The sequence below is a fragment of the Puma concolor genome, chromosome A2, assembly GCF_028749965.1.
Source record: "Puma concolor isolate L17-30 chromosome A2, mPumCon1.1.hap2, whole genome shotgun sequence".
Lineage (NCBI taxonomy): Eukaryota > Metazoa > Chordata > Mammalia > Carnivora > Felidae > Puma > Puma concolor.
Genome location: NC_141668.1, coordinates 84040350 through 84063310, shown reverse-complemented (window position 1 = coordinate 84063310; position 22961 = coordinate 84040350). Strand labels below are relative to the sequence as shown.

The following is a 22961-nucleotide window of genomic DNA, read 5'->3' as shown; positions in this document are numbered from 1 at the left end:
TAAATACTCAAATATGTGAATGTCTGTGTATTTACTCCACATGTGACTGATAATGGATAGACACACTGCTCATATACATAGTTCCTCCACATCAGTATCAAACAATATGAGTTTATTACTTATTTGTACCAGTGATTTATGGGTGTAGTTGGGTTATCTCTTGATTTAGTTTCAGATTTAAATGCAAGGCAATCATAAAGTGCATAAATAGTGATGGAAGATACACACACACACACACACACAAAAGTAAATAATTAAAACACCAAACAAAATAATATATGGAACCCAACAATTAGAAGATCTGCATGTAGAAATCATGTAACACAGCTATTACATATTTTCTTCAATTCTGCATGATGAAATGGCTAAGAACATGGCACAACATTAAATTGTGTTCTATTTCCTAAGATGATAAAAAATGGAGACATGAAATATAATTTTCAAAAATATATTGTTATTAATGTAAAGCATCAAGAAACTTAAAGCAACATGCTTTAGAAAAATTAAAAAGAGTTAAAAATATTATTAAAAATACTCTTCCAGCGAAGACCTTAAAAAATGTTTACTTGAGACATCTGTTTTATAAATACTGCTTTAATACAAAAGATAAGCTACCAATATAATTATGTATATATACGTTTTGTTTAATAAGCCTGACTTAATCCTTACCTCATCTTGAGATTTAACCAGAGTTCTGAATGTTTTTTCTCCACTTTCTCCATCGATCATTTTATTTCGAATCTAAGGGAAGATGAAAGAATCACTTTATTGCACGTATTCAAGTGACTACCATAATACGACTATTAAAGTATCGATATTTCAAGGTTTATACCTTATTTTACAAGAGACTGAATAAAAATAGGCTGTTTGTACCAGTAGTTGTAGTTTTCTCTGGGAATATTCTTTTAAAAAGTTACCACATTCTTTTAAGTTACCACGTTACAGTCATTTTACATATTTTAAAATAATAAAGGTATCCTTAATTATCTTCAGCCACCCCTTAATTTTTAAAATACAACTAATGAAAGAATAGTCGATTACTTTATGAGACTGATTGTGAGATGTAATAGGTTAAATAATATTAAAGTCACTCAGCGGCATCAGAGTCCCAACGACCATGCTCTTTATTATTACATGATCCTGTTCTATCACCTGAAAACACTTTATTACAAACATTCATTGATCACCTAAGACATCCCAGCACTATGTCTTGGTCTTGGGTAATAATAACGAATAATTACATTCTATTGTTCTACAGTGAGGGAGTCAATGTGTAAAACGCATAAAGCAAGTGCCTATTAAAACACACCACGACAGGGGCGCCTGGGTGGCGCAGTCGGTTAAGCGTCCGACTTCAGCCAGGTCACGATCTCGCGGTCCGTGAGTTCGAGCCCCGCGTCAGGCTCTGGGCTGATGGTTCGGAGCCTGGAGCCTGTTTCCGATTCTGTGTCTCCCTCTCTCTCTGCCCCTCCCCCGTTCATGCTCTGTCTCTCTCTGTCCCAAAAATAAATAAAAACGTTGAAAAAAAAAATTAAAAAAAAAAAAAAAAAAAAAAAAAAAAAAAAAAAAAAAAAACACACCACGACAAATTCTCAAAGAAATATGGTGGCCTTTGCATAGATGAGAGGAGAAGTTAATCCATATAAAAGAATCTTAAAAATCTTTGCTCTGAAGCGCAAAAGCCGGATCCAAATGCTGGTCCTGCTACTTACTGGCTGATTGATGAGACAAGCTGTTTAACCTCTCTGGACCTAAAATCTATCCTCAGTTCAACAAATAAAGATAATATAATAATAGCACCTATTTCAAAGGCTGATGAGAATCCATGACTGACACATATTATGTACTTAATAAATATTATTATTAGTTATCCTTATTATTAAGGAAGACCCTCTCAGAGGAAATGGCATGCAGTTTTAGTTTTGAAATAAAATAGAAATGTTTCTGGCTTAAGTATACAAAGACAAACATGGCTGCTTTGCCCTTCACATTGCTCACTGGGTGGCTGGATGGTTAGATTCCCTCCAACTTTTCTTTTAGCTCTGTAGCAATGTCCTCCATCTCTGCGATGTTTATTGCAATTTGTAAGTTCTATTTGTATTGAAATACTTAAAATACCTCTAACTATGGGATAAGAAAGAAAGAAACTAATGTCACACCCAACTAAAAATACTCATTCCTTTTCATATGATCATTTGCATAAGAGATCCCACCCCTAGAAATTTTAAAGACAAACAACATTCACCATTGTGTGGACAGGATCTAGGAGAGAAGATAACACAATGACACGGCTCAACAGATACTGTGGAATGAATGAACCCCAGGATCTGACCTGATCAGGCACATACTCACCTCCACCTTAATGTCATTCTCTAATTCTGCATCAAGGAAATCCAAAGTTACTGGCTCCTGAGATTTGGGGTTCTACAGAGAAAATAATAATAATTAAGCATATATGACATTGAAAACTGATGTTGTACGTAAACAGTTCAATGTATATTCAAACACAAAAATAATTACATACAAGTTACTTACCTAAGGTGTATTAAACGGCTGACAAAACAGTTATACAAAGATATATTGTTTTGCATACATGTATTTTAAGATAATAATAGAGTAGGGGCTTGAGCTTCAGTGAAGCAAGAAAATTTTAATTTGCCACCAACTGAAGACAGTCTCATTTCGAGTGGTATGTTAGATACTACATTTATAATTACAAGTTCCATGTGAATATGACAATCAAAGATCTACTTGAAACTTTTTTCCTTTACATAGGATGGGAAAGGAACAAAATGAAGCCATGTGGATAACATACTTGGCAATAAAACAAAGGTAACATCTAAGTGATATACGTTTCTTTACTTGTGTTCTATAAAAAGTAAGAAATGAGGGAAAATGTTTTAAAAACTAACTTTGAATTTGCTAAGTAAAACTAACTATTCTAAACATACTCTTCTTAAGATGCATAAAGATGCAAGTTTGCTTTATATATTTGAATCTTAGAAATTTTACATTTGAATTTAATAAATTAAGTAAATTTTATAAGATAAAATACGTGGTCAAGTCATAAGGACTTTAATAAAGATTACCTATTGTAATTAAAATCTAACTAGAATATTAATCCTTGGGTTCACTAGATATGGTTTTCGCTTTAATGTCTCCTACTGCTTCTTCTTGCTCGTGTGAATAAGTAAAATTAACTGTGGAATAAGGCATACTCTTTATTTCTATAACTATGTCAAATAAAACTGTTAGCTTGGCAAGTTTACCTCATATGACATTTAAAAATTTTCTCAATCATAAAATGAAGACTTATTTAGCTATTTGATAAAAAAAATACACTGATTATTTTATAACAATGCTAAGAATGTAACGTGCCATAATAGATTATCAAAGTTTGTTTGAATAATCAAATCATAATAGGTGTCGATAATTTTACAACTAAATGATTTTAGAAACTGGATTTTTAATTTGGACTAAATTAATTAGATAGAAGTAATAAATATAAATTATGCTGTATTAGTGCAAGGTCACTGGAATTTTAGTGATTTCAGATTCACAGGCTCTTCCAAAATACATTCAGATTATCACTATTTTATTTATTTTTTATTTTTTTGGACCATCAATTGAACGAGATTATCACTATTTTAATTAAACAGTTTGGACTGACTACCCAAAATAATAACAATAATTCAAATAAATTAAATAAACACTAACTTCAATGCTGAATGACATTATATATGGCGTGCATTTATTTTATAATTATGACAAAAATGCTTTCTTTCAAGATATAACTCCATTTAAATGATGACAGTTTATGATTCCTATGGGTTTTGATGAATGGATACTCTTAAAGGCAAATTAAAACAATAATCTCAACTGTGTCTCATGCTTTTATTTAAAAAATATACACTTCTCATGAGCTTGATGTCTGGAATCAGAAGATTCTAGAATATTACAAATGACTATTAGACTGCTTAATAGGTGATAATACTGACCATTGTTTAGATAGCAATATATTGCCTCAGAAGCAAATATTCATTTGAAATGTAACATAATTCATAAAGATAAAATAAAAATCAATATTGAAAATAATTTTAATCCTTTGTTTAAAAAAATGAACCAAGAATGTCACTAATAAAAGGATACTCTAAATTGGAAAATATAATTCAGAATTGCTTCTTTAAAGTTCCCTGAAATAAATCCTCTTCACACAAACACCATAACAGCATTAAAAATTTAACATACTCACTGCAAAACAAAGTCAACATAATCAAAATGATAAAATATAAACATAAATAAGAATATTATCTTACATGCAATGGATAATGCATAGCATGACCAGACCCAAACAGCATGCATGGCGGAGGCATTATCGGGAAGAATTGGCAATATGAAGATCATGTCCCAATCCAACATATAAAGACACAGAGAAGAAAATGAAATCGTAAAAGCAAAATGTCAATGCAAAACTTGTACTTTTTAAATGGCAATCTAGCTGACCATTTTTAAAAGACCCATCATAGGCACAATGATTGAAAAATTCAAAAGCAGAAATTTATAATAAAAAAGCACCAAGTGAACTTTGAGAGCTGGAATCCAGTTCCTTCATTCCTAATGCTTTTGTTTGATATTTTAAATATATAACACTTTTCATGTGTAAAATTTTAGTATCGGCTGACATAAAGACAACAACATTTGTAGAACTAAAAGGCAGAATGCCTTTAAACAGATTTTAAATAGAAATAATTAGTGCTTAGGATGATTAAAAATATTACATAGTTCAAAAAATATTCCTAAAATTCTAAAGTCTTGTATGGTTGCTAGTTTGCCATTTGAGGTTTCCTTAGAAAGAAAGTAAAAATAAAACAAACCATTTTTCAGGTTGTTTATTTTCAAATTATATTATAACATTTACATGCAACATTTGAAAGTACTGTAAAATGAAAATTTGCTAGGATATACATGAATGCAAAAAGTATAATTTAAGATAATACACAAAAAGAAGCATGCAAGAAGAGTAACAGGAGACAATTTAATAAATCAAGAAAAGACACTAATTTCATTTTAACCTCTACAGGAGTCATAAAAGATATGAAGACTGATGCAACAACATGAAGTTCAGATTGCACAGAGTTCTAGAGCTAGAAGAAAATTGAAGCTTCTTTTAATCCAGTGGCTCTGCAACTTTAGAACAACCTGGAAAGCTTGAAATACTATTTATTAACTTGGGTCCCATCCCTGGTCACATCAGTTCAGAATTTTCAGGAGATGGAGCTGTAGATCAATATATATATATTTAATTTCCTAGGGGAATATATCACGTAGGTTAAAAAACAATTATTCAGGGGCACCTGGGTGGCTCAGTCGGTTGGGCGTCCGACTTCGGCTCAAGTCATGATCTCACAGCTCATGGGATCGAGCCCCGCATAGGGCTCTGTGCTGACAGCTCGGAGCCTGGAACCTGCTTCGGATTCTGTGTCTCCCTTTCTCTCTCTGCCCCTCTCCTGCTAATGCTCAGGCTCTCTCTCTCTCTCTCAAAAATAAATAAACATTAAAAAAATTAAAAAACAACAACAACCATTATTCAATCCTCCTACTTTTCCAATGAAGAAGTTAAAGTAAAATGAGGTTGAATGGGGTAAAATAGTTTAATAATATCTTCTCAATATCATACTACCTGTCCATAATAATGCCACTAACTTTTTTTAGAGCAATGATAGGATTACATATAAAACATTAAATCATACTGAAATTCCTTTGGAATTATGAAATTCTGTAACTGTAACAATTCTCATACTGTACTGTACTAAACTGTAGGAAGTATCCTCTCTACCGATTATTTTTAATGTAATTATAGAAATATGCACACATAAAGTAACATTTAAATTTTGTTGACAAAAGCGAAAAGATTTTGCAATGAACTTGTCAGGCAATAACAATTTACAATATTTATTTGCAATTCTGGGCATTTTTAATTAGCTTAAGGGAAGTTTCTCTAACCTCTAATCCTAAGACACACTTTAGAAATTCAAAGAAATTTTGGCCTGCAATGTATGGTTTACAGAAACTATCACACCAGAACTGTCTTTTTATTTCCACTTTGAAGTTAATTTTACAAGCACTTGTTAGGAAAACATGGATGGGACACTAATTTCACAATTTTAATAACAAATTTACTTTTAGAAGCCATGTCATTATAGTTGTTCTGATTAACGACATTACATAATTTGCTAGCAATCTTAAGTTAGCAAATGCATACCCCCTGCCATCATTAATAATGCTTTTGCTCCAGTTTGAGAAACGATGCTCATCTCCAACTCATGCTCTGGAAGCTTGATGTCAGGAAAGGCAGAATTAATCAGATGCTTTAGGAAGAGAAGCTTAATCTCAACTCTGATTTAGCGTATTTGAAGCCACTGCTAACTTCATTCGCAGTTACCTGAACATTGGGTCTCCTTTTTCTTAAATTAATTGTTGGTATACCTACACCAATAGGCTGAAGCAACAGAAAGGTGGTAATTCATCATGCTACATTTCAACACAGGTAAGGCTTCTATCCTACAATCAATTTTGATCAGATATTTCCTTGATCAGCAGCAGGTATCACAGAGTTCATGACATGTCAACAAATAAAATGAATGTTTCAAAATACTGGTGGTGTATAAAATATGTTATGCTAGTAAAAGTATTCAAAAAATTGTTTAGAAGCATATTTTAGTATCTTCCTTTTTTCCTAAAAAAGTACATATTTGGAAAGTGAGAAAAGTATTTTGTCTCAGACAACTTTAATGCTGATTCAAAAAAAAATCCTGCAGATTTTAGAATGTACATGATTCAAATGTGTTAAAATATAATTATTATAAGACATTGAGAAGTGTCAACATTAAACCCTTAAAATTTGTGGCTTTGTTTTCTCAAGTGTTACCAAATGTTGTATCTGTGGAACTAAAGGAGAATTTAATCCTAACACTGTAGATTTATTTTAAATGTTGATTTCTAAAGTGTGGATTATGCAAAACTTCCTATACAATAAATATTTACTAAGATTGACCCAAATAAAGTATCTTAGAAGTGTACCCAATCTGGTTATTTTTATGAAACAAAAAGTAAGAAATGTAAAATGCATTTTGGAATAAAGCAGGATACATAATCCAGTACTTGTCAAATGTGGTCATGGTGGAGACATGAGGAGATTAGCAATGATTGCTTAGAAAATTAGATATGTAAAAGGTTTATAACTACTTTATTTCCTGAGATTCTAGCCTTCTTGAAGGATACTCATACTGACTTCTACAAACTACAAAATTGTACTGAAATAACTTAAGATTATAATTTCAGGAAGAAAACACAAGGCATTCAACAAAGAATACTTGCAATAACACTAGACTATGACCTTATTTAAAAAAAGGGGGGGGGGAATTATGGAACAGCATTATCTTCCTTTATTTCTACTGGTAAATTTCTGATGAAAGCACTGAGAATAATTTTGTTAGTATACTAGTGGTTACCATATCTGTCCTTTGTACTTGTCAATTTCTAAAACAAACAAGATGTCTTATACTCTATCATCCTTTTATGCAGTTCTTTGGTCTACCTGCAAAGCATGCACCATCACCCACAAAACACAAATAATGTTTAATCTAATGATGAGAATTCACAAGCATATTTAATTCACAAGCATAAATTTCAGAGAAAAGAACACATCAATCGTTCAAACGTATTTTAATGGTTTTGTAAAATAGTATTTTCTAAATATCTTTGTTGCACACTTGCTTCTAATAATTTCCTATGTAAAAATATGAAAAGTTAACATAGTCCTAAAAAAAAAAAAAATCACCTGGGCTGTAATAATGCTTTCTATAGAATTTATATTTTTGTTGTAATTATATGAGTGTTAGTAAATTATTCCAAATCTGAGACAAATAGATGTTAACATCAAATAGTAGTAAAATTTTTCTATGTAAATAGTGGTTATCAGAAGAATGTATAAAAGGGGGAAAACCTTTTTCAAATTATTGCCTTTAAATGATAGATTTATATACAATGTATGTACATTATTCTTCTTTATTATTTTGTCTGTGATATATTTTACTTCCTTTTGGAGAAGGGGTTAAGAGCTACAATCATAAAAATGGGGATCCTTCACACCTTTCAACACATTACATTATTACTGCTTTTAAATCACTTCAGTTGTGGGAATGTAAATTAAAATATATTGGATATACAAAAACCAAACAATGGCATTGCAAATTTTTAAAAAAATCTTAAAAATATTTAAAAAGATACAAATTTTCAACTGTGACAAAATCATAGAATATTAGGCTAATCATAAATAACTCTATTAAGAGGAACTTAACAGGACATATTTATAAAGGCCTGTGATAGACTAATGATAATGGGGAGAAATGTCTATACCATTTTTATAATAAAATAACCACTTTAAATATAGTGCAGAATGAGAGGCAGCTACATTTGATTAGCTAATATTTAGATCATGATGGAGTTTATATGGAAATAAATTCCCAAGTGAACTTTTAAAATCATCACATTTCTTACAACCACTTAGTACGTTTTTGCATTCAATATCAATGGTTCTTAATTATCATTGATTTGAAAGGTATTTAAATGACTCAACATTAAATGTATGTGTGTTTATGAATATACTTGTGTATGTCCAAAGATATCACTAACATTAACTATTCGTGACCAAGGGAAAGAAGATAGTATGACTAAATCTGGATGTATTTCCCTTTAGCATGGGTTAAAGTATCTTCAGTGTTATCTCCAAAGTTAAGCAACAACTTGAAGATGCTCATAACTTACAATTATGTAATATGATTTTGCCAGTTTTTATTTCCAGATAAATATATTTCATCATACCTGTGAAGCACTAATGGAAAGTGAAAGAAGCTGGATAAGACATTTAGGAAAATATTTCATATCTTAGCATAGAGATTAGAATAAAAAGTTCATCTATGTGATTTTGTCACTTTCTGATAACTCCCTGATTAATAAACACCTCCCAGTTCTGAAGCTCATCCCATGGAGTTGTACTTATTGAATTTCATTCCTATTTTTTTAAGCATGCTCAAAAGTAGAAAGAAAAAAGCACTTTGGGAGATGAAAAAGAGAGATAATTACTAGAAAAAAGGGTGATGGAAAATATAATCTGTGCATAGAAGAACATTACTTTTATTTATCAGGTTCACACCCATCTGGGGCAATCTCCTCACTACCTTACAGCCTTAATCAAAATCCCAAGGGGATGTGTGAACTCAGGCATGGGGCGATAATGGCTGTCTTTGAGTTGTGAATATTGGTTAAATATTCCATAGGAATATGGGACAACTAAATTGGTAAGAGAAAATGAATAGTGCTTTCACACTTTCATATATTATAAACTGTGGTCTTGTCATGTATTAACATTACAGACCTAATGTTCCTTTATATTTAGTGCTATATAATGAATTTAAAGATGACCAATCTATTAAGAGCATTAACCATTAATTTTACAGAATTGCATTAATCACTGTAAACAAATTATATACATACCTTTGGCTGAAGATTTGGATGTAATAAAACATAACCATTAGGATCAATTGCAAAATAATAGCCATTGGGGCAGAGCTGGAAAAAAAAAATTAAAAATCCCTGGGTCACAGTCAGAAATCACATTCTTTAAAGATAAAAAATTCTTAACACATTTTAAAGCAATGAAGAAAGACAGCATAGTATCTTTATATTATTTTAAAGACCTTAACATTTAGTTTATTCGGTAAGTTAACTACATGATTTTTGAGGATTACTTAAATGTTTTATAGACAGCTAAATTAGTACAGAGCTCTAAAATAAAAAGATACCCAAAGAGTAAATTTCATCTTACTGTAAAACGTGGTGTTAGTCGCTTAATATCTTCCAAAGATACATCAACCCCCATCACACCAAGAATTAGCTGGTTCTATAATAAAAGATAGCAAAAAGGTAGTCTATTTTGGATTAAAAAAATGCACATATTTCTACACAATTATTATATATGTTCATCCTTTTGCTTGACAATAGTTATATTCCAATCTAGCTTAAACATTTTTAAGGGTGAAACAGCTTTTGATACCAATTTACAATGATTCCCACCTTTGTTTACCCAGGACTTTATCATTGTAAATGAAATCCTGATGACTGTGGCTAAAATAGAAAATGTAGGGTTTTTTGTTTTTTTTTTTTAAGTAGACATAATGCTCAGCATGGAGCCCAACATGGGGCTCGAACTCACAACCCTTAAACCAAGACCTAAGCTGAAATCAAGAGTTGGACACTTAACCTACTGAGCTACCCAGGTGCCCCAGGAAATTTATTTGATGCCCCTTGTACTCATTATCTCTAATATTTAATTGCTACTGTACAGTCAGTTGTAGCTGTATGTGTGTTTGAGAGATACCAAACATGGGCATCCAAGCTTTAGTTGCAAGTCAACAAGGGCTATGTGGCAAATTGCTATCATAATCTTCTCAGGGACATTAAAGACGAAAATGGTGTTAAAATTTAGAATCAGGAATTTCAGTTTTAAATAGAATTATATAAACTAAAAAAGAAATTAAAATGTTACAACGAAAATTATAAAATCCATTCAATAGTTATCATGAGAACACCATAAATTTTGCGTAGGTGCACAAACAGTGAGAAAGTTATATCAACTATATTCTTTTGTCATGGACCAATTCTGGTCTCAGCAAACCCTCCAAATTAAAGCAATCCCTTAGTCCATCTGAATAGTTACAGAATTACTCCTTTATGGGTTAAATTATTTAGAACCCAGAGATCTTTTAGAATGACAATGGGTTCCTGGGGCCCCTGGGTGGCTCAGTCAGATAAGCATCCAACTCTTGATTTTGGCCCAGGTCATGATCTCACGATTCATGGGTTTGAGCGCCACATACGGCTCGGTGCTGACCATAAGGAGCCTGCTTAGAATTCTCTCTCTCTGCCCTTCCCCTTCCCCCTCAAAATAAAGAAACTTAAAAAAAAAAAAAAAAAAAAAAAAAACTTACATTTTTGATGGCCACATTATAAAAGAGTTCAACTGAAATTTATAATAACTGAACAAATAGTAAGTGCAACAGACTTCATTATGCCATAAACTGGAAATAAATCCCCTTCCAGTCTGGAATGTCAAACAAAGCCTAAAATGAATATATAGTGTTTAAAAAAAAAAAAATTCTTAACTTGTCCCGCAATCTAAAATTCTTTCTGATGCAATTTAAGAAATAGGAATGCAACCCTACTTTAAAATCAAAAGTATTTTAAAAATGAGTGGAATCTAACAAGTAAAATTTTTCAGAATTTTTAAGTTGGTAGCATCTCATTGCATTGACAATATTTCCAGTGCTGCAGAAGTCAACATTTTTATGACACTCATGTAGTATTTTTCTTCAATCTTTAAAAAACAGAAAACAAAATAGAGCTCTTCATTTTTTAAAAATATTTTTTTTGAGAGCTATTCATTTTATATCAGATGCTTAAGTTACATGATGATTTAAAAACAAAACAAAACAAAAACTGCTGTCTGAATGGGAGCTGGAGGAGGAATGTTTCAATAAAAATACATACATACACCAGAGACGAACATTACCATGGTTTTGTTCTTTGGATTTTTCTTTCTGAGCTCCATGGATATCTTAGATACATTTAAAAAATGTGCACACAATAGTATTGCCCATCTGTCATGTAATTACTCCCAGGGACTGAACTTGTGTTCTCATCAGTTCATAGTTAAACAGAGTTATGTTGAATCCTGACTCTGGGGAATCAGAGAACTTGACCTGCATTTCCTTTTTCCCAGGTGGTTATCACATAGGCAGCTGTTGCCTCTTACTTCTGGTCTCACAAGACAGTTACATTCTATGTATTTCCTTATAGAAATATCTTATCCACACTGAGCTTTGACGTCACAGTTTATCATTTATTATTATTAATTTTATCAATTAACTTTTAACCTTTAAGTTTGTCTTATTTTCAACTTGGCCAGTTATGTTGAAGACCGGAAGAGTTCCAGTAATGACAAGTCCTAGTTCCTAAAAATAGATTCAGAAAGAAAAAGGCAAATTAGACTTAAAATTTAAACTTTGTCATTCTGAATTAGTCTTTGGTATTTGACACTGCATTTTATGGTTACATTATAAAGAGACACAAATACCTAGTAAATGATTTTGAAAGCTTTTTCACAATGTTTGTCTTTAAAAAATCAATTAAAACATCTGAGAAATAATGAGAGTCTATTAGGCAGCTATTGAAGCCCACAACCTCTACAATAATAGTCTGAGAGAGCACTGCAAATAACTTAAAATTATAAAAACTCAAATTACACTAAATATTTCAGTAACCCTGCCCCTCCACTCTTTTGTTCACAGGGATTCCATGAACAGAGTGATATGAAAATATTGTTATATAATTTGTTTGCCTTCCTTTGTGTAGTTTCATTCTTAATTTTTTCATGCCCTAAGCCAAAGGCTTCATGTTAAATCATAAATGTATAGCAGAATAAAGAGAAGAAACAAGTTATCAATATCACATCTGCAATCATCTGGTAAATACTATGTTGTTCTAAACAAGCAATAATGCTTCTAAACACCCTCTAAGACAAATAGTATTTTTTGACAAAGTCAAATAATGTAGCTAACTGTAAGCATCAAATGCAATAGTCTGGTCATAAAGCAGTTTAATCTAACAAAAGTAATGACCTAGTGTCATCCAGCATGTTGATCATTTCAAATATTAAATGAACCCATGGAGATTCGTTGAAATAAGGCGATTTTCAAATCAGAGGGTTTTTTGTTTTTGTTTTTGTTTTTTTTATTACTGCTATCTGCAGCCATTATATATATATATATATATATATGCATATATGTATATGTATATATATTTATTTACCATTATTACCATATATATATTATATATTTATTTACCATTATTTCATGTCAAAACTACATTTTCAAAAAAAATCACACTTTAAAATAATTTAAAAATTATTATTAAAAATTTCAAATTTGCTGAGAAAATATTAGTAATCGTGTGAATAATGACCCCAAATCCAAATCTCATGACCCTTGTTCTAATTCCAGAAACATCCTGGCTTCACAGAGAAATAGTTTATAATTGTGCATGTGAGAAACCCCAAAACAATGGGAACTGAATTTAAAGAGGAAGAACAAACAGAGAGAGAGGCTTTCACCAGAACAAGATACCAAACTGTTTGGGACAAATACAATTAAGGAATCAACCACACATAATTGGTGCATGATGATATACATGTGGGCTCTCTGTTCAGTTCTAAGCACGAATATTCAACAATGGAAACATCCTTCAAAATGCAAATTCATATTCACAATGAAAACTTTCTACCTCAATAAAATCAGATTAGAGACAACTCATAAAACTGGACTCCAAAACACAATTCAGTAAATATTCCTTTTGGAGAGATTTCTATTCGTTATAATGCATAGTTTTAAAAAGCTAGCATGATACACTATAAAGTGTATATGAGGCAATCATTTTCTGCACATCACTTTGCATTTCTACAGAGTATGGTAATGTGCTTCTAAATATGGTAACATGTGCCCTAAAATGAGACACTAGACTTCTAACATAGGAGATGAAATCACCAATGAACTTATTGGTACCCAATTTCCATTTCCTTCTTCATTGATTAAGCAGACAAAAAATTTGTACAAATTCCTAGGGAACAATTTAGAGAAATAAGACAAGATTTCTGCCCTCCTGGAATTTATCTGGTATTTTTATATTTTCTTGATTCCAACTCTTTTTATCTCTTTTTTTTATCCAAAGAATCTCACTTTATCTCCCAAATAAAATGAACCCTCCACAATATTGTTCCAGTCTGCTCCTGTTCTTAACTCCCATTAGCTCTCAAAGTGAGTGAGGTACCATTTTCCAACATACCCAGCCCTTGCCTAACTCATACTATACCCTCTTTGTGTGGTTTCACTAGTTCCCACCAATTGTAGAAACTTTACCTTGATTCATATGTTCAGCTAAACTGTCACCATCTTTTAAACTCACCCTACACCACCCCCAAATATATGGCTTCTTTCTTCTGAATTTCCAGAGTTCTTTTCATTTTTTTTTTCATTATATTTTGTCTTGGAACGTGTTTACATTTTTTTTCTTAATGTAACCAAGATATACTGACCAGCATATATTGCGAATCTGCCACATGCAGCGATTACAGACAAGTAATTAGAAATACAAGACCATCACTTTTCATTCTCAAGTTGGTAAAAGAATACTCTACGTGTCTCCTGACTAGCCAATTCATGTGCCTCTTTTTTTTTTCTTGCTTTACATTTAGTTTCAGCTTATAGAACAGCATGTTTAGAACCAGAATCTCTTCCTAATGTCATCTGTGCTATCAGTGAGAACCTTACCAACAATGTAGACGTGCTGGTTAATGAACTTCTGGTCATAGGAAATCCTACAGGGCATAATTATTGACTCCTCCTATCATACTCTGTCCTGTGATGGATTCGGAAAAATGAAACATTTTGGCCATAGCTTTAGATGACCATGTGACCTTAAATAAATATGTGATGTCAAGAAGGAACACTGGATAGTAATTTTAGCTAGGATTTGAGGTAAGCAAGCTTCACTTTATCTTTCTTAGCGTGCAAAGCTGCTGTTAATAGTGCCTATTTTTCTTCCAACTTCCTGTATATGTTTATTTTACAAGAACCAAATGATAAGTAATTGTAAATGGACTGCGTGTTGCCCTTTGGGGTCACGATTGCATTCAGGGAAGTAGTATCAGCATATAATTGTACTCCAAGGAGGAAAAAGGGTTAGTGAATCAGCATTTACTTTTCAGGGCTTAGGACTTTGGTTCTCTGTGGTATGTTACACATTAGTCAAATCATTAATAAAGTCTTCTCATCAAGATTAAGCATATGTATATATCTTAAGCATGATATTTACTATTTGCAACTTTAATACAAGGAAAGTTGGAGTTACATGAGACAAGTTTTCTCAGTTTCAGCTCTAATGATCTTTTGAATAATTCTTTGTTGTATGTTGTATGCATGTGCATGGGGTGAGGGGACTGTCCTGTGTGGCGTATGACATTTAGGAGCCTCCTTGGCCTCTACCCATGACATGTCAGCAACAACCCCCGCCCATCCCAGTCACGACAACAGAAAATATCCATAGATGTATCCAAATGACCTATGAGTGACAAAAACTCCTCCAGTTCAGAACCACTGCTTTGAAATATGATAGGATACTTAGATTAAAATTTGAGTTTCACAATGGACAACTTAACATGTTTTTGTTACATCACACCACATGTGATCATTTTAATGGCTTAGTTCCATAAAAATCTGGGGTTGAATCTCAAACAAGAGATGATATATAAAGAGGCTAATAGGTTCGTGATGATTTCAGAGTAGGGTCAGATTATCTGCCTATTTAATTGCATGTACTTCTGAGCTTTGTTGGGTCTGGCTTGAGTTGTGGAGGCAATACATGCTTCTGCCAACTGAAGTCTATTATTAAAATATTTCAAAATTTTTGCTTAAAGTCTGCAGTAGCAAGGACTCATTCACTTGACTTTAGGGTTGTTTTTTTTTTTTTTACATAAAAATTCAGAAAGTTATTGAAATGCCTGTAAATTCAAGATTTGAGTTGTGAAACTCCACACTCTCAACATATCACCTAAAAAATAAAGTTAACACTTTACATGTATGGTTAGACAAAATGAGGTTTTTATTATCTAAATTCTAGCAATGAAGGGTGTGATAGAAGGACTTTCAGAAAGGACTTAATGAATTGGAAAAGATAAATGTCACCTAGAAAGATGCAGAAACGAGCTGTGTGCTTTTGTTAGGACACTCTTTGGTTGAAAAGCCAATCTCTTACCAGTGCATCTAGATACACATTTGTCCACTGGACTTGCTTTGCTTTGTCCCCTGCTAAAACCATTGGTCTTCCCAGAACATCCAAGTACTCCTATATTTTAAAGAAAAAAAAAAAAAGGTTAGGGGGTTGAAAAAAAGAAATGCCGTAGTAAAAACAAAAACAAAAAACTCCACAGAAGAAAATTATCTAGAGTTAAAAATGAATATGGAATCAAAGTTATTAAGGGAGTAAGTGTATAATCATTTAATTGCTATTTTGGGTATACCATAAATGGTACGTCTACATACTTTGAATCAACAGTACTTAACTCATATTATTTATACAGTAGATCTACCCCCGTTTTTTTTTAATACCAAAACATTCTTTTTCTGAGGTACAGCCAATGATAGGTGAAATACGTTCCTTGTGAATTGTTTTATGTTAATCTAAACTATTTAAGGCTCTGTGATTTACTGGATGGAAGTGCACAAATTTGAAATCATAAAGCAGCCACATACTTGCTTTCATATCACAGACTGTTTGGCTGAAATTCAAAACTACATTTAAACATATCAAAAAATAAATGCAACACTGTGCCAAATAAGACATCAGACTCTAGTGCAGCTGCTGTTTCAACATAAAACACAGTCAGTATTCAGTTCCACAAATGCCATGTTATTTGTGCTACATCTTGCCTTAGTCTATTTTGTGGATCTTCAGTTATGTTTAAAATTGAGTAATGGTTTTAAATTGTAACTTATGAATGCTTGAAAATAATATATATTTATATTAACTTAGTTGTTTCAATCTACGAAGTTATTTAACAGGCATATTTTCAGTTGAATGGTTGTAGAAAAATTATCTCCTCGTTGTAATTTTACTATGTTTGAGAGAGCCAGCAGGCTCCATGCTGGGTGTGCAGCCTGATGTAGGGCTCGATCTCACAACCACGAGACTATGAAACGAGGCAAAAGCCCAGAGTCAGGCACTAAACCAAATGAACCACCCAGGCACCTTGTAGGTTTATTTTACATAGGTAGATACATCTGCAGGGGTTATTTAGGAAGTATTTAAATTCTGATTAGAATCTGGTATAATTTGTTCAGATTAATTATTGCTTCCTTTTCTTTGTGGTACCTGCAACTGGAAGAAACTCACTTAAATGATCTGAAATGGGACCAAGTTCAAATTAAATGAAATGAGATTGCTAGTAAATTTTCATTTTACTTATTTTCTGTGATGTTTTTAACATCTGAAAAGAACACATGTAGTTTTTCACCTGAGTTTTGCATATTTGAAAACACTGGGAACCTTGATGTAATAATAATCAATATACATCACCATGATACTCATCATTTTATTACAAATATTATGGATCACTTTTTCATTTTCACCTATTTTCTCCAATTGAACATATTTAAAACAGAAAAGAAACATCTTATTCTTTGAGAGAATAATTTCAACAAGTTTTAAATACCTTGTATTTAAAACTTGTAATAACTTGTAATCATACCTGAGTATTGATTCTTATCGCTCCAATGGAAGGAATTTCATAGTAATAACCTGAAACATATACATATTTTTATATAGAGAGAGAACATCACAATACATGACCACAAAATTTTTTTCTGGCTTCAGAGGAGAAAAGGCCATGTTTTTTTCACTTTGAATTCAACAAATACTAATATACCAATATCATAGATGAATGTGGAAAATGTTTCCTTAACGCATATCCCTAACAAATGCACAGGCTTTGTGACAAACTCTGCTACATAACTTAAATTGTATCAAATAACTGTGATTTTTCTATAAAACAGTAGGGAACCTGGCATCATTTAAAATATTTTTATTATTGGAGAAATTATTAAAGATACATGATAATGGTATCTGACAATTATTGTATTCATATAAAATATTTGCCTACACAGGACTTTCCTAATAAACTGAGGTTCTTTTTATTGTTATATGATCAGTTTGTCAAATACCATCTTGTTTTGTTTTGTTTTCTGTGTATATGGGAAATACAGACTCACTACACAAAATCTGAATTACCTAGGAATGTGTAAGAAGACATTAAAAAAAACTTAACCACTTAGAAAAAATGTACAAACATGTCACACTTTCTCATATGTAATTTTTATATAATTCATATATTCTTTCATTCTTATTTGATAAGTATTTACTTGATAAGTAACATTAAGTATCTATAAATGAAACACTGAATGATATTAATATACCATAACATATACCATATGATCAAATGTCTGAATTTTTATACACTGTCACATAATGTCAATGTTCTCTATAGAAAATTTGTTCAACATCTTAGGCTTGTTTCTCTTCTGATAAACATTAGCTACAACTGTATATTAAATGATAAGATGAAGAACTAGCATCTATCAATTGTTTTTTAGTAATAAATGTGGTGGAGAAAAGAGACCCGTCACCTTTATTTTCACAGGCCATCCACTGAATAGGTCCTCTGTCATAATTATGTTGGCCAACTGAAAATGTGAATACACGTACCTGGTGAAGTGAAAAAGAGGGATCTGTTAGGCTGCATAAAATGGAACCAAATGGCAACACAAAACAGCTCAAGCAAAAAATAAAAGCATGCTTTTCAGGTAATTAATGGGACAAGAAAAATGAAGGCCAGTAAATCTTTCAGGAAGTCACCAGACAGAAACCACATAACCTACACTCAACACAGACTTTAGTTACTAAATTTGAGACGGCACTTGGGTGCCCCCCACCATGTCCCAATCCTATGTCAGAATCATGACTAAGGTTTCATTAGCAGAAATGGGATCTTTTGGGTCCAACCAGCTACACCTGTGTCACCTGGTTAAACCATATCCACATCCCTAGCCACTGCAAAAAATAATAAGTAAAAATAGTAATTCCCATTTCATAAATATGTGGGGTTCAAAAAAATTTTTTTAATGTTTGTTTATTTTTGAGAGAGACAGACAGAGCGTGAGCGGGGGAGGGGCAGAGAGAGAGGGAGACACCGAATCTGAAGCAGGCTCCAGGCTCTGAGCTGTCAGCACAGAGCCCGACACGGGGCTCAAACTCATGGACTGTGAGATCATGACCTGAGCCAAAGTTGCCTGCCCGACTGAGCCACCCAGGTGCCCCTCATAAATATGTGTTTAAAACAACATACAGAGAAAGGAGGTCATTATAATTTTAGTTGCTTAAGGCAATCATACTTAGTGATTGTTTCAACTACCTCTACACCATGAAAATATTTAGTACATACATATAGGATTGTGACATTGGTTATATTACTAACTTTCTACAAAGATGACTAGCATCTATAAATAATTATGTTAAGCTTCCAGGATTTTTAAAGAGAATCAAAATATTGGCTGTTTCTAATGTGATGCAATACATGTAAATATTTTAAAACTATTCAATTCAACTGAGGTAGATTTTAAATTATAGGAATTTAAATATTTACTGGAAGCCATTATATTATAAAATACTCTAATTTTATAATAATCTAGGATAAATTCAATGTCACAAATACTTAATAAAATGCCTATTTAGCATATATTGATTTTTACCAACTTAGTAATCTAAGAAAACCAGTATTTTAAGGTAAACATTTTAGCCTTTTCTAAAGATAAACATGCAGAAAATCACTTTTCCATGAATTCATGTTCTGGTTTGAACTATGTTAACAGCTTTTCTCTAATTCATGCCGATTGACTGTTTGAACTGACATTTTCTAATTGCTTTGCCTGTTTCATCTTTGCACATGACTGCAGAGCACAAATCTCAAAAGAGACTTCACATCTGTTTTCTGTTCCTCCACTGGTCGTGGCCACACAGAGATCACTTCATAACAATCCTGCCCCAAAATGTACATGGGAGATGTTGCTGTTTCACTTGTAAAGTTTTATGTGAGCCACCCTTAAGCTGCACAGGTTTGCCTCAGCTAGTTATGTGAGAAGCCATTTGGTGGACACATCTGAATTTTAATCATCTCAAATTCTAAGGGCAAGTGACACATTCTAGGTTGACAGAAGTCGGTGAACCTATTTACCTCCACTCCCACAATTCCTCAAAATGTCACAGTTTCATTTTCTTAAATTTTGCACATTTATTTTCTTGGCTCTCTATATAGTTCATATTTCAATATAGTGTCACTTCTTATGTAGCTGAACTTACTCCTAAATGGAAATATTTTTGTAAACAGGTATGCCACCCGACTGATAATTCAATTTAACTGCTATACCTCAAACAATTGTCACATGAATTCAGGGAAAAAACCCAGATGCTCCAGAAGGCACTTGGGAGATCTCCTTCGTAATGAACACTTGAAAGCATGTCTCAAATTTTCAATTTAAAGCACTGCTTTGTCTTGGTGTCTCTCTTACCACAACAGTGTTCTGGTAAAATATTTTCCACAAAGTATTTTCAGATAAAAAAAAAAATAAGGCTACATGAATTATTATATTTATATCCCTGGAAGGTAAGCATTTCTACTAACATAGGGGTTATACTTAGACACACAGCACATAATTCTGACTGATGCTAATTCATCAAACAGTCCAAATAAACACGACTCAGCCAAAAAAACCTACCAGTAAAAAACAAAACAAAAACTTCCCCCAAACAACAAAATACTTGTTGCTTTGTTTTATTCCAAAACTTTTGCCTAAGCCCCAGGTTTGCACATAGAAAGATATGGGAAGTCATCCAAATTAAGAAATTCAGAATTGGAGCTGGGTGTAGAGGTGTAAAATTTTAAAGCACACTAAACATTTTGTGTGTGTGTGTGTGTGTGTGTGTGTGTGTGTGTGTGTGTGTGTGTGTGCGCCTCTTTTGTGTTCATTTTCCACATATATCCTCAGCCATTTGACTGAAAGTGGCCTTAACGGACTGATTTATTCCCATATTACAGATTTATAATCTGTACCCCTTTCCTTAATTTTTATTTGCCTTACTGTAGACTTTGTTAAAGACACCATTGTTCTGAAATTTTCCTCCCAATGGTCACTAAAATCTTAAGAACTACAAATTCAACCTTCTTTTTGTAATTTCTGCAACTGCCTTACCATTACTATATTTCCAAGATCTTTCGAAAATACCTAAGATGCTTATTTTTCTCTTGGTAGATACACACATTGTGCACACACACACACATGCACTGTATATATTTTAATGATTTTATAGAATGCTTAGAATTTTCTAATTTCAAAAATACACACCTAGTTGAGAAAAAATTCAATATAAAGCACCCTAGCTTTTAAACTCTTTATATAACAGTGAAAACAAACCAACATAAAAACTATTTCAATCCCAACTGCCACACTCCTGTTGCATTTGTTTTGCTTTACACATTTTGCCAAGTTATGTGAAAAGAATTTTAACTTCACTGATTTCATACACACGTGCAGTATACATGTTACAGTGCATGTTCACGATCAACTCGTGAAACTTAAAAGACTACGTTTGCACCCTAACTTTCCACTTAGAATTTTAAATGGTTTCGTTCTTCCTAGTCTGTGCTATATTACTGCCACCCTGTGGAACAGTGAATAAAGTAACTCTAAAATTCCTAATGCCAAATCCACAGAGATGATGGCTGTCCCTTTATTCCTCTGACATTTTCCACTTCTTCAAAGGTATTGTTCTTGTTTAGTTATAAATTTGGGGAAATCGAACAAGAGTAGTTTCTTGAAATATGCCCAATGTAAGAATTAAATCACATTCTCAAAGATCTCTATTGTTAGGGTTTTTAATTAGTATATTTACATGGTCCTATTTAAAAACAAGGAAATGACATAGAAAATCATTCAAAATACTTAATGAGTAGTCGCACAAGCTAACTATTTCATCTAAAGTCTCAAGCAAGTTACTTACTTTAAACCATGCCTACCAAGGCAAAGTCAACTTTGGTGGAGAAAAAATTTCTTTACTCATGCCTAGTAGTACATTTGTAATCACACTATGAGATTCATGTAACAAATGCATACTGGAAACTTTCTAAGCGAAATAGTGCTAGAAAATGTGTTAAATGTTCCCTCACTAATCTGGATGATTTTAGTTAAGCTCAAGTTTCAAAACGTTTGCTTCTTTGAGAGTCATATATGACTCAGTCATAAATGGGCTTAAAATTATTTTTCATAATCCTGGAGATCAGAGAAGTAACATGGGAAGATAGTATTGGATAAATACTTGACTGGGTTGGAACAGTACAGTATATATCGTACCTGTTAAAGTGCCATATATATAAATGAAAATAAATATTAAATGACAAAAAAATGAAGAGCTGCTTGAGTGGTTTCAACCTCTTACCATATGGATCAAAGACAGGCTTTGGTGTTATTCAAATTAAATCTGTTTGTTATAACACGGAACCTAAACTAGGCTAATAGTCAGCTAGTATACAAAAATGTGGACACTTTCATTACACTTATATCATGTTAAATCCCTAATCTTTTTATTTTATGTTATGCAGACTTGTTCAGTGAATGTCAGCAAACTTTTTGAGGCAAAATAAAGTATACTTAATACACGTACCTTTTATGTACTCTATTATTCTTAGGGAATGAAAACTTTCTCCTCAGTTTTGTCTCGTGATTAGTTACATAAGCACATTCAAAAAAGTTAGGTATATAATTTTGCCTTCAGTTCCTTTAAAAACCAATTTTTCTCTTAACAGATTACTGTAATTCCAACAGTCTAATGTTGAATGTCAAGCCTGGCCCAGTTGACCAGAGAAAACTTTTAATTAACAACAAATTTGGAATATATTTAAAATATATTATTTTAATATTATTAAGTTTGATATTATTTTAAAAAAATAATATATATTATTAATTTGTTTCTTATAATACACCACTGTTTTATAACTTTATCCTACAATTTTGAACTTCTGCTAATCTGTTTTGTTTTGTTTTGTTTGTTGAAGACTAAAATACTTGTCTTCAATTAAGATTTTTCCAAAGCCACAGGGTCAACCTATTTTAAAAAGCCATAGGAATTTCTTGTTTCCCAGCAGAACCCAGTTACTGGAAACTGTCACCTCAACAATTATCAGTTAC

The 22961-nt window shown here is 32.3% G+C and overlaps 1 protein-coding gene across 9 annotated transcripts in view; it reads right to left on the bottom strand.

The window, feature by feature from the left end:
* The window catches only part of CACNA2D1 (calcium voltage-gated channel auxiliary subunit alpha2delta 1), a 494087-nt gene that overhangs the window by 53072 nt on the left and 418054 nt on the right, over window positions 1-22961 (bottom strand). For 4 of the 9 annotated variants that reach the window (XM_086696816.1, XM_086696812.1, XM_086696814.1 and 1 more), the window contains 9 exons: window positions 18351-18429; window positions 17417-17466; window positions 15925-16014; window positions 11994-12071; window positions 9887-9961; window positions 9556-9630; window positions 6443-6499; window positions 2353-2424; window positions 670-741 (listed from right to left, as the gene is read on the bottom strand). In XM_086696816.1, the coding sequence (XP_086552942.1) occupies window positions 670-741; window positions 2353-2424; window positions 6443-6499; window positions 9556-9630; window positions 9887-9961; window positions 11994-12071; window positions 15925-16014; window positions 17417-17466; window positions 18351-18429 (648 nt within the window). The remainder of the gene's footprint in view (window positions 1-669; window positions 742-2352; window positions 2425-6442; window positions 6500-9555; window positions 9631-9886; window positions 9962-11993; window positions 12072-15924; window positions 16015-17416; window positions 17467-18350; window positions 18430-22961) is intronic. The other 5 variants (XM_086696817.1, XM_086696819.1, XM_086696815.1 and 2 more) reach the window with 3 other exon arrangements.